The following is an 18,458-nucleotide window of genomic DNA, read 5'->3' as shown; positions in this document are numbered from 1 at the left end:
AAGTTAGAAGATAGCAGATTTATCATTAATACTTATGAGTGTTGCTTTAGAAAAATTTTAGTCTTATCGCTTTACCAGATTTGTTTTGGAATGCACACAGTCAGATCAGTGATCTAAGAACACGTAACTGTATCAAATCAAATTGCGATCTTTTCGATTAATGATTCGAATCCGATATTTCCCCTTCCAAATCCTCCTCTTATATAATTAGTAGTCTAAAAATTAATCGAAGATGCATACCGTTGCTTTTAATTATATTATTTGTGTAGTTAGCGTCACAATTGCCTTCCAAGGAAATACATAAAATAAAATAAAAGAGAAATCCTCTATAAATATTTTTATATCGGGATATAGATCTCCACAAACACTCAACACTTTCCTTAATTGCAAATTACATTTACTTATCGATCGGTGTTTTAATCGTTCATTAAAATTCTGATATCGGTATTAAATCGTATGATATGCAATATGCATTAATAATAGCAATATGGTACTTGGTCATTGGTCATCTAATTAAACTTGTTATTCACAGGTCGAAACACTAGATAGATAGCAATTAGCTGTTTCCACGTTGGAACGATCATCGGCAAATCAGCGAGCCGTAAACTGTTTAACACAAGAAGCCGCGAGAAATGTTACTTTCGTTTTTCGTGGGGAAATCGTATTTGATCGAGCAACGGTTGCAAAAATTGCAGGAAAAGTGTTGCAAGGCTACGGGCACGCAACTCGATGGAACGATCGAGCTAGGAGAAAAAATCGAAGAGATTCGTTAGAAGTGACGAACAAGTCACGAGAGGAATATTTAAAAGGATAAAAAAACGACGGAACTCGATATCGGAGACAGGCGAGGAAAGACGCAGAACAGAGCCGATTTAGAAAGCCTGTGGACTGTATAAGTAAGAATTCAGTTTCCAACGAGTACACGCTGATGCACAGGCATAATTGCATCGAGGAAAGGTAGTATACGGATATTTATAAATATTAGATACTTATAAATACGCATGTCAAATACGCTATCATCCCACGTTTTTGGCGATTTATCGTTACATGAAAACTAACATTGTGTAAAAAGACAGAGTCTTATTGATTTGATGAAAATCTCATTTTATAAAGAAGAAAAAACGGAAATATCATCTATAAACTATATCGTGATGTTGGAAATATCCACCGAATCATACGAAAATTTATAAACGAGAAAAATCGTAAAAAGAATTTTTGAAGAAATTATGAGTTATAGAATTTGATTATATTATTTTTAGAAAAAAAATCATAAATAGAGTAAATTGCTATTTTGGGTCACGGAAAGTAAGAATATTTAACATCGTAGCGAATTGTGACTTCGTTATCGTGATATTCAATGATTAGAGCTCGCCTCCATTCACAAAGAAGAAAAACAGCACTGTGAGGCAGCAAATTTGTACTGCGAACAGCAAAGCAAGGAGTTTACAACGCGTTAAACATAAGGCTAACACCGGAACTCGATTCCGGGAACAAGAAGATCCTTAGTAAATTTCTCGAACATTAACGAACATTAGTCAATTTATAACGTTATAACAGTTCCTAAACATTGCGTGACAAAGAATTTTATAACATCTCATTGTTGGAAAATACTCGAGCAATCTTTATGATCGCAAAAAGTAGCGAATTTTCGTTGAAAACATGACTACAGAGGGAGAAGATACGGTATCGGTAACTCCTTGGTACACAAAGTTCTTCGAATATTGGAGAAACAGAAATCGAGTGGGTCCAGGTAAAGTAGAACTTCCCGACTGCGACTTTTTTATCGTCGAATCACGGCGAACCTTAAGGATTCTGAAGCCAACCTTGAAAAGTGGCTGGTATTACGACAACACGAACGAGAGGCCTGAATCCATCGCTGACAATTTCTTCACCCGTTGGTCCAGAAGACCTCACTCACCCAGTAACTGCAGATGCTCTTTTCGACAATCGAAACGAGTAAGTACTGCCGAAGAACAAATCATCTCCGCCGAATTGAACAGGATTAGGACGAGCCTCTGCGAAGCGGAGGAAAACGAACGCGCAATCGAGGAACTCGAACATAGGGTGTCGGTAAATTTGCAGAAATTGCAAGTTTCTGAAGCCGAAAACGAACCAGCTAAAATAGAGGATAAGAGTATCGGCAGGATGAACGTAATCGACCAAGTTACCTCTGATACAACCGATCAACAGGTGGACGAGCAGACGATCAAAAGTAGAATTGTGAAGGATCTAGAGAAGTACATCAACGTGCTCCTCGAAGAGATATTGGACGACACGGTGAAGTACGTCGCAGGCACGAAGGACACTCTTATCAAGGATGTAAGAAGCTCTAAAAAGAGAAACGATTGTTCTACGTCACAACGATCGAGTCACGATAAAGAGAAGTTGACCAAAAGGAAACCAACAAACGAGGAATCCTACGACACCGAGGAATCGTTCAACGACATCAGCTTCTCGTTTCATTCGGAAAGGATCGAAAAGAACGAAAAAGAATCGGAGCGACGTGAAAGCGACAGCAACGAGGGCTATGTAAACCGCGGCTTCATCGGCTCGACGAACGATCCCGACTCGTTGGATTTCTACCTAGGACGATCGATCGACACGGAAGTTACTCTGGAGCAACTAGATTGTATTGATTCCGGGATAAACAGCGTTGAAACGATCGAGTTCCAACCGGATCAGGAGCCGAGCCTGGAGCAATCCTTGTTGAAGATCATCGACGAGAAGCTCGGTAGAACGGCTTTGAGGAACAGTTGGGAAGACTTGAGCACAGGTGGCCAGGAGAACGATGCTCAGGGCCAGCCGACAAAGAGAATAGACGAGGAGATGGTGTTTCCGAGAAGTGGCGAGCAGCTGAGCAGCGATCGAAGCACCGAGAGATCGGAGGTCACCGGGAAGAATGACGCGGAAAGGAGCGAACCGCAGGATTCGAGCGTTCAAACCGCTCGAGGAATCGATATCTCGACGGATAATCTCGAGAGTGGCGTACCCGCGGTGGATCTGAAGGAGCTAGAGGAAACTGTTAACGAGCCCAGTTTCGAGAAACTGCGGCTGGAATTCAAGGACAACGGCAACGAGTCGTCCTTCAGGGCCAAAAAGGGTAACGCGATTGCTAATCTGCGAGAAAAGTTCACCACGAACCCGCACGACTACGATTCTGATCGGTGTTCTTTGGGAAAGAGCAGTTGGAACGAAAAAATGGGCACGTTCGAGATGAAGAAGGAAGCCGCCGCTGCGTCCATCGAACTCGAGGATTACAGAAAGACGTGGCCCAACATCGAGGAAAATACCATCTCGATCGATTATAAGGAAAATCCTCGAGATTTAGTTACGTTTCGAAAAAATCGGAAGCCAATGATCGTGTTTCTTCATGGTTTCGGATCGTCGGCGGAGATCTTCGAACACCAGCTTCGATATTTCTCCGCTTTGGGTTATCCTTGTATCGCGCCGGATATGCTGGGACACGGAATGAGCTCGGCACCTGGACGGTCCAGAGATTACCATTTTAGCAAGCTACTCAAGGATTTAGATACTATACTGTGTCACTACGCTTTCAAGCCTGGTCAGAAATGCGTCCTGGTAGCGCATAATTATGGGTAATTATTTCTCTTTTATTTCCTTTTTATTTTCGGATTTTATCGCTCTATTTTACGCAAAATTCACAAAAATTTACAAGATACCAGCCCATATAAATATCTCTTAATTACAGCAAAGGTTTGTTTTAAATTTCGTTAAATTGAAACTATCAGTCAAATAATATTCTCAGTCGGTATACAGTGAAATTTCACACACATCCTTGAATAGCAGACAATTGTCGCGTGCATTCGCGTGTTACGAATGAGATCATTTCACGGTCGAAATCATTGATAGTGCCTTTGATACATCTTTAAATAACAATCGCTTTACAATTATCACTTTGATGACAAAAATTTATAGTGCCTAACTAAAATGTTGCCGATTAATTTTTCATTTGGCGTTACTTCATCTTATTACAATAGTTAGAAGATTTTATATTCACGTTATCACTCGGTAGATTATCTGATGATTTGTTAGAATCTTTTCCCAATTTTACATTCCTCAATTTCACAACACGTTCAGGAAATGTCAATTAGTCACAAAAAACAAAACGTAGAATCCGTGGTGATGGATGTTCTGCTCTATGGTAGCGTGTTAGGTTCGATCCCCTTATTTGTATTTAAAAAAAGCCTGAATTTGCATAAACATTCGTACTCTATTCATTCCATTTAAATAATTTTGTAATAGTAACTAATAGAAACTTGGTTGTAATCGCGTAACTTATCTTTAACTATGTAAAAGCATCCGGTATATCGTACTCGTTGGGTACACGCGAGACAGTGTCTTATCGGATATCTGATGATTACAAATTCCTTGACGTTCGTATCGTTGCGCGTCCAAGCAATCTAGTCAGTTGTACGCGTTTAACCGACGAAGTGGCTAATGGGCGAATCTGAACGGCACATTTAATCCGCGTGTCTCGAGTTCTTCAAATTCGTCGGGATGATCGATTCATTTTTGTGCCCGTTGTGAATGCACGTTCTAGCTAGTTCTTGCCCTATTCCTCCATATCGTAATGTTTAAACGCTTTTTCTAACTGTTCGACCTTCTTCCGGGAAAATTGTATCGGAATGTATATACAATATACATAACTAAGTTAATGAGAGAGGTAGAAATATGAAGCGAAAAGTGAAATTCTATTAGGTGTAAAATGCGCATGTTTTTGCTTTGGATTAAATAACTTGCTAAGGATGTCGAAGGATTAGGATTGTATTTTTCGATTAGCAACTTTCTCTCTGTTTTTCGTTATTAATCGACCATACGTTTGATGTATTTATAGATAGAAAATAATGAAATAAAATTATTAGGTTCATAGAACTATTTTCCACTTGTTCAGGAGATCCGACTTTTTCCCTTTATGAGGAAGTATACATTTTTTATTTCCTTTAAATCTATCAAATCAATATATAGCATTGATAAATATATCTTTTAATTTCATGTGCTCGTTAAAAGGAACGTATATAGTATATAGATTAAATTATTACTAAAGATTACACGACCGATTTCTATGCAAATTTTATTCCTATCTATTCGTGAAATTGTATCAAACGCTTGCGTTTGCATCAATTAGACGCATATACATTGGGACGTAATTAGACCAAGAGTGGTATAAAGTCAGCTCTTCGCCTTACTACTAATCTTGTATTTTTGTAACGCACAAGTGCATTTTTCAGTGATGGAAAGTTGCTGGAAATACATAGTAACTACATACAATGTTGCGTGCGTAGATTAATTTATGATACATGTGCCATGAAACGTGGAACGTACTACCTATAACATTATGTATCATTATACGTGTTTAATCTGCATACGTAACAGGTGTAAACCCTTTATCTTGTTTGCAAACATAAATCAATTCCTGTACCTTTCTACTAAAGTAGAACATATACAAAGGCTCGTTATTTTCGTCTTGTGCGGAATGTGTTGATCTATGCTAGCATGCAACAAATTAGAAATTCAGTTAAGCTTTATCTGTGTATCGCGAAGTTAATTTTTAACGCTATAGTACGCTAATTAATTTCAATCTTATCCAACAAGCTTTCGTTTAGCGATAACGCTCGAATTAACATTAACGTGTGTCAAAGTATTCGATTAGTCAACGTGGTACAATATCATTCGGATTGCAAAGACCGATTGCAAGGTCGTTGTTGCACACATCATGATCCGTATCGATTCGTTTTTGAAGCTAGAAGATTGTCATCCACGCTTCGGCCCCGACTAAGGAGAAAGAAAGGAAGAGAGAGAGAGAGAGTGAGAGAAGAGAAGGGTTGCAATATATACAAGAGTGGGTATATCGTGTAAATTTTATCTGCGCATTGTTCGTATATCTGCAAAATGGTTCGTGGATTCACGCAAAATGCATCGTGCATGTCGACTTGTATTAGAAAAGCGTGTAAATGATTTTGTTCATCACGTTTTTTTTTCTAATGATATTCCCCTGATACGTGGATAAGTGGAAAACATCGCTTTAATCGGGGTATTTATCGTTACTATGTGTGTATAGTTATACGTTGCTTCATGAGTGCGGTTATTAAAGTATATAAGAAAAAAAGATATGGCTTCCTAATCGATTTGACGATATCCTACGAGAATTTCTCAATTTTTTTATTATGTAAATTGCTAATGAATACGATCACTCGACTGGCAATCACGACCTACACGAAACGATGCCGTAATAAAGAGGCAAGTTGTATTAATCCTTAATTGCAACATGACATGTAGGCCGCTGGCTATGTCTACGAACCAAGTACGGTTCAATACCCGTTCGCCGATTTAGTTAGAAAAATTAACATTTGTATCCTACACAGATTACGGCAATGAGTTAAGACAGCAATAAACGCGTTGCGTCCACGCGGTATGAATTATGTTAGGAACGAACATTACGTTAATGAGACTTTCGAAAAGGTATTAAGAACCACACAAAGACATTCGGCAGACATTCAAGTCCTGCCCCATCTGGATGAAACAAGCAACTAATATATCATGTTGGTTTTCTTTTTTATTTCTTTATTTTCATTTTATGAGACTTTATCGATCTTGATACATATATTGTCATCATCGTCAGTAACCTCGTTTTAAATATCTATAGAAGATTCAACTTCAAATAGCAAGTTTCAAACATTAGTTTCAAGGAAATTCGATTAATAGTTCAAACCAAAGAGAATATTGCACACGTGTAATGATAAAATGATTGTGTCATTTTCTATTGATTGCAGATGCAGTTTTGCAGCTGCCTTGGCTTGCAAGTACGACAGTAGTATTCATCAGCTAGTCCTGATATCCGGAGGTGGTCCAACAGCTTTAGCAGCACCCAGTACCGAAAGCGCCGGCCACTGCTGCCTCAGAGCAATCCTAACACCGTTTTTAATGTGCGGCCTTCATAGAGATATATTATATTCCGCGAGGGGCCGTCAACACCCTTACTGTGGCCCTGAGCCACCAGAACAATGGCCTTCGCACATGAAATACGTTTTGGACGGTATGGTCTGGCCGGAAGGAGACTACGTGTTCCATAGAAGGATATGCACGCCGACGCTTCTCATACATGGTTTAAGGGACAACAAAGTGTCACTCGTGCAGGAATGCCAAATGGAGAGGGTACGTTGCTCTTTCTCAAGCTTCTTCTCAGATAGATTCTAAGAATCATGTAAATATATTACGCGTAAATTCTTATGAAATTTTATACATAGGTAAGCAAATGGCTTGTATCAAATATTGGAAGATTCTTTTAATGAATTTATAAGTTTAAAACGGTTAAAAAAATTCTTACTTATGCATATATTCATATTACTTTAGATAATACGTAATACTTTATGTGATTCTTTTATGATTATGGAGCATGGTGAAAATATTTGCTATTGTCATTCACACTAAACATTTTTTCCTTCAGTAGTTTTATTAACGTTGAAATATAATTCTAATTTATTTTTAACTGCAGATATTTCAAATTCTTAATTTTCTCAGAAGATATCTAGATAATTTGAAAATAATTTTCGTTTCATTTTCAGTATCAATTGTATTCTTATGTTTCATGTTTTAGACCATGATGAAAGCCTTTCTCGAAGCAATTCCAACTGCTGGTCATACTCCCATGACTGATTGCCCAAAGCAAGTTAATCACATGATACATTGTTTCATAGATTTGTGGAAAAATAAGAAACGGTAGCAGTAAAATAGGCAAAAAAATGTCTTTGCAAAAAGGACTATTTGTGGATCGAGTAATTATATAATAATATTATATTTAAATATCAAGTTCTTTGTACGGGTATTTCACTCATTGTACATGAAACAGAGAGAACAACAAGAAATTGTAGTGCCTTATGCTTAATTTGCCGCGGAAAAGACACCGAAACAAAGATTAAGATCCATTGTACATAATTTAAATTTTACGCTGGTAAAAATTCGTTTGTATAGAATGCTATTTTATAAGATTGAAATGAAGTAACCAATTTTCTGTATAATTATTTTTTTATAAACTTTTGTCTAGTGCCGTATAGCCGAATACGCATGTTTGTAAAGTTGTATAAGTCTACAGAGTAACTGTGCCAAAACATGTACACGATTATTAAGTTGTTCTCTTTGAATTTATCAATTTAACGGTGTATTTGTAAATGAACTTATAAAATGCAATGTGGAGGCTATATAATAGCGTATAAGTTATACCAAAGATGATTTATACAGCGTTAGTTAGTATGTATTCTACCAGAGTATAACTTATTCGTTTACAATAAAATTGTGTACAGATATTTGATTCCGTTCATGATTACATTTATGAGTCTTATTTCACGTGTTCCTCTGAATCATCTAATCAGTCATATGCGTGTTTACATTCCGTTTGATTGCGGTTTAGTATCAACGGTTTAAGAGTAATTTTTGATTGAGTGGGTTTTCTGGAGATTTCATCCATTCCTTTTTTAATATTTGTTTTAATTGACTTAACCTCAGAGTAGGGTTTTGCTCTTTAACAATAGGCATCATTCTTTCTTCGAAACTAGCATACGCGGCTTTTACGCGTTTTTCTGGATGACGATCAACCTCGGCTTCTTTTGTACTGTGCAACAAATAATAACAATGTACTTTCAATATATATAATATGAAATAATTACTTTCATTTAAAATGTCAATACAACAATTGGTCTTACCTTAAAACAGATAACGCCTCATCTATACTATGAGCAGTTTCACCTTCTATCGTCAACCTATTCAAATTTTCTTCGATTGGCTTTTCTTCTTCCCTTTTTTTAGTTGCTGCTTGATTTCGCTTTTCCGTTACAGCTACTATTTCTGCTCTAGTTATTTTAGATGCGGGCTGTTTGCCACCTACTTTTATATTTGCCATTTCCTTTTCTAGTAGAGCTTTCACTTCTGCTTTCTTTTCTAATTGCTGTTGACGTTTCCTTTCAGATTCTTCCTGTGAAATAATTTACAATATATTAAAGAGATAAATTATAGGAAGCAAAATTATTAAGTACATAAATATTGTATAACTAATAAAATTTAATAAGTATTATTTAGATACCTGTTTTTGTTTCTTTTTCAATAACTGTTTATCATCATCTTGCCAAGCTTTTTCTTCTGCTTCAAGAGCTTTCTTTGTATTTTCAGCCTCTTTTGCTGCTGCCTTTCTGGCTCGGGCAGCGACAGCTTTACTATTTTCACCAACAAATTTTTTGGGCATATTGACCTGTAAATTTTATCGTAATTACAACACGAATTGAAAATTCGCTGATAATAATCTTTCGTATTATCTATTTCATTGCGAAATTATTACGTAATTCATAATATTTGAAATATTATCACAAACAAAAAACCGGCAAAATTAAATTGGCTTAATAATTCGCGGTAACATAGTGTATCTCACTATGGTTTAGTTGGCAGTACCGCTACACGTGCGCAGATGTATTGCTCAGCTAAAGATATAAAGAGGTTAAAGAATCGTCGGCATCATCTTTAACTATAGTCACCTAAATCTAAAATATGGTTCGAGTGATTTTCAAATCATAAATGACGTATTACTTTGGAAGTGCGTGTCTACGAAAGAAACTTTTGCAACATTTTACAAATACTCGCGAAATGTCGAAACAGGGATCAAAGAAAGCTGGAAAAAGTAAAAAAGCTACAGTTAACGAGGTCAGTGAATAATAAAAATCGTAACTTACCAACTCCGGTTACAAGAATTAAAATGTAATGTGTGATCGAGATTTGATCACCTATTAAGAAAATAACATGACATTTTCTATGATACACCTCTAACTTATATTTAATACTACTAGGTGTCGCTTGCGAATTCATGAATGGCAACATTACATTCGCAGTTCACTAGATATTCTCTAAGAAAATACCAATTTTTTCGTATATTTTATTTAAATAAAAAAGAAAATAAGATATATGTTTATATAGAGACGCTATATATACTAATTCAGTACCATTATATATAACATACAATATGTGATTAAGATCGCAATCATATTTTACGTAGCATTTTAGGTAATCATCAACTTAAAACTTAAAATTATATTATGTTGTTTGATTGTTCTATACTCTTTATTCATATTCATAACGGATAGATAAATTTTGGTAGGAATCTAAGGGACCCATAAGTTTAGATAAAAATGGAAATGTTACAATAAAAATACAAGCAAAACCTGGTGCAAAACATAATAATATAACAGGTGATAATATGTTGCAATATTTAAAACAAAATTTAAAATAGGATATCAGATACATGTGAAGGTGTAAATTGCTTTGTAGATATTTCTGAGGATGCAGTGGGCGTCGCAATATCCGCACCTCCGGTTGAAGGTGAAGCAAATACAGAACTCGTGAAATACCTAGCCTCCATATTGGGAATGAGAAAATCCGACGTATCGTTAGATAGAGTTAGTTTAATATCTATTAATTAAGCCTCATTTTTTTCTTTTTTTTCTTTTTTTTTTTTTTTTTTTTAAATTTATATTCTCATCTTTTATAGGGTTCAAAGAGTCGACACAAGGTGATAATAGTATCTGGAATCACAGTGGAAAAGGTCTTAGAAAAATTAAAGGGAGAAATAGGAACTTGAAAATAGTAACAATTAATTATTAACGCACTTCTATCTGTTGTTAGAACAACTACTTTTTTAATGTATACATATAATGTTACACTTCTTTCATTTTGATAAGTCATATTTACTATACATAAATATGGCAATCACGTCAATATAACATGTTCAATTAATCTATACAATAAAAAAGTAACTTTATACAATTATTACGTGATAGAAATAATTTGTTAATAACTTTCAGAAATTAAATATATAATCACGAAATTCAAGTTTTGCTTTGCTGACGCATTTAGGCTTTCAATATATATACATATATATTGCCTATATATTGATGTGTGTGTATATATATATATGTATATATATATACACACACACACATATACATATATATATATACATACCGATACAAACATCGATTTTTAACATGCATTTACTTTTTCGTTAAAAATATTATTTACAATATTTTTTTTTAATATCTAAAATATTATTAATATATTCCAACATATTTAAAATATTGTAAACAATATTTTGTTTACAAGATATTTTTTGATGACATTTACAAGATATCCACAAAAATGATATAAATCACATTTTTAAATCTAAAATTTTTAAATTATAAAAGAAGTTCTGTTCTTTATATACCTCATAAAAATTTAATTAAACAAATATTTCAAGATGAAATGTAAAAATAACGTATTTATTTGCCATTTGTAAGCACTTTTAGTTAAGTTTAATTTGAGATAAGTATTGCTATAAGCGTATTAACTTTTTCCAAGATTCAAAGAATTTTTTTTCAATTTTTATTATCACTGTCGCAGATATGTTCTATATAAATTCTTTCAAGATTTTTTTCATCTATATATTATGATCACCGATGAAAATGAATTAAACCTTCACTCTTGTATCTCAAAAGCTTTATCGTCCAACCATGGCCGAAATATCGGCAATGTTGATGGATAATGTGCCCCTCTTTTCGACGGTGCAGTTCCTGCTGGAGCACCTTCCTGTCTCAAAGGATAGGTGGCTAAAACGATTGGTATTTGTAGTTTTATTTCTTTGTCCAAGCTTTTTGGACTTATTACAAACTGTAACAAAGTGAAACATTCTTTTATGTATGTTATAAGACATTATAATAAAAACATAAATAATTTTATCCGATGAAATAATAGTATAAAAATGGAATCTCAATCATATATTCTATACCATCTAAGATGTTTATTTTTGTTTAAAGATGTCTCTTATAATATGTAGTTTTTAAAAGGTTGTCGATTATTACCGGAGGAATACATATACGGGTATGCAAGTTTGTAGAAGAATATTTTATTAATGTTTTGGATGGTATGCATTTGGGATAAAAAGTCGGTAGACAAAGAATCGAGTGACACAAATCTCGAGAAAGTTAACTAACACATAAGATTCATGTACACTCCACAAAATCGGAAATTTTAAAAGATTGATAGTACGATGTTCTTACGATATTCTTGCAATATTCTATCATGAAAATTATTGCTTTGTTCGTAAAATTTTATTAACGTTGCAAACTGATCCCAGTAAAAATTGTAATTATGATAAAAAATAAGTGATCCATAAGAAGAAGTGGTATTTTCATAATAGAAAAAGAAAAAAAGAGAAAGAAGAACCGTACAGAAGAAAGTCACTGCTTTCCGTAAATGGTCATAAACACGTTAGCTTTGTGGAAAAAACACGTTAAAGTAAAGAGAGAGTATTATACTTTAATCATGCTGCATGTAATTGTAATTATCGTAATAGCAGTTGAAATGGCACTTATACTCACGTAGACGTGATAAAGGACGTTGATAAGGTGACAACCCCGTAGATTGGTAGGTGGTAACGGGGGAACGTACATTTGTTCGTTCAACCACTCCTCACCTTCTCCGGGACGGATTTTACCCCTGGAAACACTAGCCAATTCTCGCGTCTCACTCGCGAGTACTTTACCACGACAAAGGTATTGGATTGTTTCGGTCAAGGATGCTTTAGTCGATTTCATTGTCACCTGTTGAATCATTTCAATTCTGTGTGTACACTTAAATATGGGTCTTGCATCATTTGCATCGATTTCGTTGTTATGATAATATTGTGAAATTTTATGCAAAAGTCTTGTAAATGGAATTAGATGTTTACTTATGATTTTCAATTAAAATACATGGTTCACGTTAACTGTAAATCAAGGAAACGTTTATAGATTGGAATAGTATGTGATAGCATCATATTATGCTGACCTTATTCCCACGATAGAAATTCTTTTGGTTAGTCGTTGAATCGAAATACGATACATACTTTGCTCCGATTGCTGACAGTCGCTGAGATGCCGATAGTTTCACCGGGTACATATCCACCTCTGTCGAGGCTTACCCTGCAAAATACAGGGCCTCCAGAGACACAGGAAACTCCGACTCGCTGCTCGATTTCTTGCCTTGCTGGTTGCTATTGAGAAGTATACATTTTGACAAATCATATAAATTATTTAATTCTTTATTATTGTTTAATTCTAAGTTCTTATGGGATTTGGTTTCATGATGTAATTTCTGTATTTGGATATCTAAAGATTCTATATATTACGAAAGTATACTACTACCATTATCTCCGACATTTTCTAACGAAGTAATATGTATCGCGTTCTTTTATAATACTTGGATCTTCAAATTTCATCAATTTCTTCATCAAATACGAGATCAATACTTTCAGTTATCACTTGGAGAGTTCTTGATTATGCAATGCAAGGCGTGTGCAATGAATGTGTCTATACAGTTGAATCGACAATGCGGTCGCGTTCGAAGCTGAATGCCACATGCCTACGTAAGAATTATCTTATGTTACATGTTAATCTGGTATGATGTGAATGTGTTTCTTTGGTCCCATAAACAATCAACTTTCCACGAAACATACGGAGGAATGTGTAAATGTAAATACTGATTCTTTGACGTACTGCGGGAACGATTCCAAAAAAACTATGTTGTAATTTGCAAACAAATTCAAGGAAATCATCGGTATAAACTTGAACCGTTTGCGAAAATCAAGAAACGAAATGAAATAAAAAAACGAGAAATGCTAGATAAAAACGTGATGGGATAAAAACAAAATGTAAAAATTAGAAGACTAGGAAATAAATCAAGTAAAGTAATAAAATAAAGAATGAAGATATAATAAGAAAAACATTAATGTAAAATGAGACAAGAAATATTATCCATGAAATTAATTTTCTCCCATGAAGCAGAAATAACTGCAACGATTGAAAATTTGGTATTGGAAGCAAAAAGATGCAGCATAATGACAAAAATCGCGATCGCTTTCTACGCAGGCTGGTGACCATTATTCAAAACTCGGTTATGTTAAAATTCTCGAAGAATTCTCTCAATAACATGCGTGACAAGGAAAACATGCGTAAAAAATTTTTTCGTTTCAACGAGAACCAACGATTCTGTGCTGGATTTTGTCGTTAAACGATTCGTCAAACGTACGAAGTCGTTTGAAATCTTAGAACATTATTTCAATCTAGCCGTGACTAATTTTTGTGTTATTGCATTAATACCCGCATAATTTCGACGATGACTCGAGCGATAAGGACGATACGGTTTTATATCATTTTATTGCTTGTTAAATGCCCGAACGATACTTGACTCGCTGTGATCATATGAATACTACGAATAATCATATAATCATACATATAATCTATTACTAATTACATATAATTACAATCTAGCAGGGTATTAATTTTTGCTGTTTAAAGGGAAACTAATGAAACATAAAATATTTTACAGAATTACTTGAAATTTACACGTGTAAAGTTTTACTAGAATGGACCAAGATGCAACAAAAAATATTCTAATTTTTACTACATTTTTTCAAAAAATGTTTTTCTTTAAACTTCTTAAAAAATTGGTTGTGGGATATATGATAACTCATCGCACAGGTCATATTACATCTTCTTACCACACAATTATCCTATTAACTTTGAACAAGCTTGTCCTGCGAAACATTATTCTTTTTATATGTAATTCGTTAAGGCCGTTGTTTTAAACGGTAATTAGAAATCAGACGGGTGTGTTGCGTGCAGCAAAATTGCAAATTAAATCGTTAGATGTGCAATACGACGTTCAATGTGATCGCAATCGCAATAAAATTAACCGACCAGAGATGTTTCACGATTTAGGATGCGCGTATCGGGGTTTGTCTAATCGCACGCTTCGGGTAGAAAGCGTAAGCTGAATAATGATGTTCAAAACAAGCACGATCGTCCTGGCTATAAAGTAATGGAACACATGAATCATGGTTCATTTACGTGCAAACGTAGCCAGCATAAATTTGAATATAGGACTATCTTATAAGGATTATCACTATCTTGATGTTCGTATTTTATTATAATATATTTTAATATTTCCAATAAAACAATATTCATTTTATCGTACATATCTCAATCTAGAGACACGATAGCAAAATGATAACTTTTGTCTTTTATGCATTAGCAGCAACAATAAAGGACAAACATCCTTCATAGAATAACATTTATGCTTTTTATATAGAACATCGTTTCGTCCGAAACGCAAATACGATCATCGTTAATGACGAGAAAATCGTGGATCGGTGTAGACGTTACCCTAGTTATCCCTGGTCATCTTTTTAGCCAAATTCTATCGCCTTCTAACAAAGGAAATATCTATGCGATACTAAATCATCGGCATATATAATGCAAAGATAAAAAACAGGAACAAATAGGTAAAATAGATAGATATGTACAGAGACTTACTGCTAGAATCGGTGGTTCTAAATTTAAATCGATTGGGTTCATTACGATGAAGACTTGCTGATTCTTGTGCGTTAGACCTCCGGGCTCCCGAAGTGCAGCTTTGCAATAGTATTGTACCCAGCCATGTTTCCCCAAGAAAGTAGACGGCAGGCCCAGGGGCAGACCTAATTTGAATGGAAAGCTGTGAATCCCCGGCGATAGCAGCGATGGTCCCTCTCCTGGATTCCGGTGTCGTACGCATGAGCAACAGAGAACGAAAAGGAACAGTTTTTACATTATTATGCGCCGCATGGCTTGCAGGTGTGCCGCTTGTAAAGAAAAGAATTTGACGGCTTTCAAAGATACATCATTAACGCTACACTTAACAAATCCATTAAAATGTTAAGTTCCACGTATCATGTTTTTACAATTACTTAGTGAAAACATGCAAGTGCTTCTGACAAATCCTTTATCGTCATATGGGATGTCTTTAAATTCGATGATCAGAAAAATCAAAAGTCATAAAAAATTTCATTTTAAATTTTCCATCTTTAAGTAGAAAACGAATGTCATTAAAGAATCTGGCTATTATTGCGAACACTTATGCAAACTCGAGTAAAGCTAATTTATCAATTAAGATGTTCCAGGTCACAGGCTTATCATCTAAGGCTCATTATCCGAACACATTGTGCCCGTTTCATTTTAACGGCTACATTAAATGTACCGTAATGTAATTTCTTTTCATTACCTGGCTCGCCCAGCAATCTCATACGAAAATCTATATAGTTTTCTTTGTCGTAAACCCTCTCAGCACGTTGACTGCGTACACGCACCACTCCTTCGCCGATCACATGAAAATGTAACCCTGAAACGCTACGATACATCGAAAGTGTCATTAATCTTATTACGTCGATGAAATAAATTTAATAAATCCAATAAATTACTTTCAAGTCTTACAACACTTAATATCGAAACTGAAAACGAACAAATTCAATTTGATTGTAATAATACTATTATAATATATTTGGGGTAATAAATCCTTCAAGAAAGATAGAATTTTAGACGTAGAGCATAATAAATAATGGATAAAAAAAAATATAGATTAAAAGTAAATGAAATTGTTTTTGTATATGTATATATATAACTATTCTATGCATTACGCTTTCTAAAAAGTAGTTTAATACTATTGACGATACTATGTTGAATTAACATTCTAAGCAGCGTTGCATGTAATTGTGTACAAGGTGGATAATATTCATATTCATGTATTTTAATGCAAAAATGTTGTTTTATACAACAATTGTTTATAACAAAATGAAAAGTTTATATCGCGAAACATATTTTATTTATATTGTAAATAAATTAATGATCATTAATTGAAATGAACATGTAATTTTCAATGGTTCGTTTAGTCGATCATATAAATTATCCTAACTATTGGATATATCGTAATTTATACTGTGAAAGTTTTCAGTGGCTACAATAGAAGATGTTACGCGAGTTAGTCGCGATTAAAGTAAATCTGACGAAACATAATTGTTTAAAGTAATATACCTACATGCTTCCATGCGCTCCTTGATATCTCATAAAGGTCAAAAATATTAAGACATAAAACTCTTAATTTCAAAATAATTTATTTCAAATTAATCTTCAAAGTTAGTCAGTTTGATCAATATCTCGTTGACAATTATATTTTAATAATTTAAATTGTCTCCGAATTCTTTTTTATAAACAGTTTCATAAAAATATAAATAAGTAACACATAAATCGATTGTATGTGCGATTTCGTGCGATTATATATATATACATATATGTGGTATGTAAGTAAATACATACTTACTAGGCCTCATCATCCAACTCGATAAGTACCCGACCGGACAAAAAGTGGCCGGGAAAATATAAAAGATTCGTATTGTCGAAAAGTATTAAAAACTTGCTGAGTTTTCGCGTCATGGTCTTATGCAGCACGTTGTTCAAGGATCGACAAGGATGACGGATGACGCTCGCGTCAGAACGGCTTCGCGGTAACTGATTATGCACAAAGTTGTCACGAGCACAAAATTTTTTCCAACGGAGGCCGAAGTAGGCATGTCAGTGAGAATCACTGGCATACACTGGATCGCACCAGCAACAGCAGCACGCCCATAACCTTGCACACACTACGTTTCTCTCTTTGGAACGTCACTGGAATCGGCGGAATCTCACTCAGCCAGTCAGTCTTTTCTTGATCGAGCAATCGCGTTCGTCCATACTTTCATTTTTCGCGTACTCTGTTGTCGCGGTTTCCCAATAGTTAACTTAGCTGTAGATCATCCTGGAGATCCATACACTTCCCATTCGACTCAATAAAAACATTAATAACGATGATCCTACGCTATTATCCGCCAAACTTTCTGCCGCAGGCTCAAGGAGCCCGTCTCTTCCTGCCCATTCTTGGAGCTGTGTTCACTTTCGCTCCCCTACCTCTTTCGTTGTTTCCACCTCCAACCAACGTAATTACCTGCCTTCTTCCACCGACCAATGATGAACTCCAATTTCTTGTACACAGAGCCTCTAAAGTAGAACGTCTTGATTTACCATGTTGTTGTACATATCATCTTGCTAAGCAAACTGTACGCGGTCGATGAATAAAGTCGATAAAGTTCGTCTCGTCTGGCATGTTATATCATGGATCCTGTCTTATAACCCGTGTTCAGATGCGCTCCGCCGATAAGGTCAGTATGACGCACGAATTCACCAGGAAACAAATCGGCCAATGAAAACTACATATGTTTATATATTTCTATATATGATCCCTATCAACCACTATTTTCCGTATGTATAATGCGTGTGCATTCGAGCGAATATAATATTCGTACGATATTAGATTGCCCCAGAAGTTTCTTTCATTTTACAAGAAAACATTTTTTGTTTTATATTATTTTATTGAATTATGTTTCCTATAGAATAAAATGGATCATGCAAAATTCAATAAAATAATATAAAACAAAAAATGTCGTGCCTAATATCTGGCGTCATATAAAATAATTTTAGAGGATATCAGATAGCGAAATACTTGTTTTAGTGTGCCTGGATTTCTCTTGATAACTTATG

The 18,458-nt window shown here is 34.8% G+C and overlaps 4 protein-coding genes across 4 annotated transcripts; 2 read left to right on the top strand and 2 right to left on the bottom strand.

Annotated features, from left to right (window-relative positions):
• The first annotated feature begins 532 nt into the window (after positions 1 to 532).
• LOC126918349 (uncharacterized) lies at positions 533 to 8,341 on the top strand. The gene is made up of 3 exons (XM_050726152.1): positions 533 to 3,596; positions 6,792 to 7,173; positions 7,616 to 8,341. The coding sequence occupies exons 1-3, from the start codon at positions 1,660 to 1,662 to the stop codon at positions 7,739 to 7,741; spliced, it is 2,445 nt and encodes an 814-aa protein (XP_050582109.1). The 5' UTR covers positions 533 to 1,659; the 3' UTR covers positions 7,742 to 8,341.
• Positions 7,790 to 9,883, bottom strand: LOC126918400 (coiled-coil domain-containing protein 124). The gene is made up of 4 exons (XM_050726269.1): positions 9,735 to 9,883; positions 9,095 to 9,259; positions 8,718 to 8,986; positions 7,790 to 8,626 (listed from the first exon to the last, which is right to left on the bottom strand). The coding sequence occupies exons 2-4, from the start codon at positions 9,251 to 9,253 to the stop codon at positions 8,428 to 8,430; spliced, it is 627 nt and encodes a 208-aa protein (XP_050582226.1). The 5' UTR covers positions 9,254 to 9,259; positions 9,735 to 9,883; the 3' UTR covers positions 7,790 to 8,427.
• On the top strand, positions 9,436 to 10,824 carry LOC126918411 (UPF0235 protein C15orf40 homolog). Its single transcript, XM_050726289.1, has 4 exons — positions 9,436 to 9,705; positions 10,157 to 10,247; positions 10,327 to 10,454; positions 10,547 to 10,824. The coding sequence occupies exons 1-4, from the start codon at positions 9,580 to 9,582 to the stop codon at positions 10,634 to 10,636; spliced, it is 435 nt and encodes a 144-aa protein (XP_050582246.1). The 5' UTR covers positions 9,436 to 9,579; the 3' UTR covers positions 10,637 to 10,824.
• Positions 10,626 to 17,859, bottom strand: LOC126918384 (arrestin domain-containing protein 2). Its single transcript, XM_050726250.1, has 6 exons — positions 17,206 to 17,859; positions 16,114 to 16,238; positions 15,387 to 15,604; positions 12,920 to 13,066; positions 12,414 to 12,635; positions 10,626 to 11,703 (listed from the first exon to the last, which is right to left on the bottom strand). The coding sequence occupies exons 1-6, from the start codon at positions 17,316 to 17,318 to the stop codon at positions 11,512 to 11,514; spliced, it is 1,017 nt and encodes a 338-aa protein (XP_050582207.1). The 5' UTR covers positions 17,319 to 17,859; the 3' UTR covers positions 10,626 to 11,511.
• Between the last annotated feature and the right edge of the window lie 599 nt (positions 17,860 to 18,458).

The sequence above is a fragment of the Bombus affinis genome, chromosome 7 (genome assembly GCF_024516045.1).
Source record: "Bombus affinis isolate iyBomAffi1 chromosome 7, iyBomAffi1.2, whole genome shotgun sequence".
In the NCBI taxonomy this organism is placed as follows: domain Eukaryota; kingdom Metazoa; phylum Arthropoda; class Insecta; order Hymenoptera; family Apidae; genus Bombus; species Bombus affinis.
The sequence above is the reverse complement of the archived record's forward strand: the minus strand, read 5'-3'. Positions and strand labels throughout refer to the sequence as shown.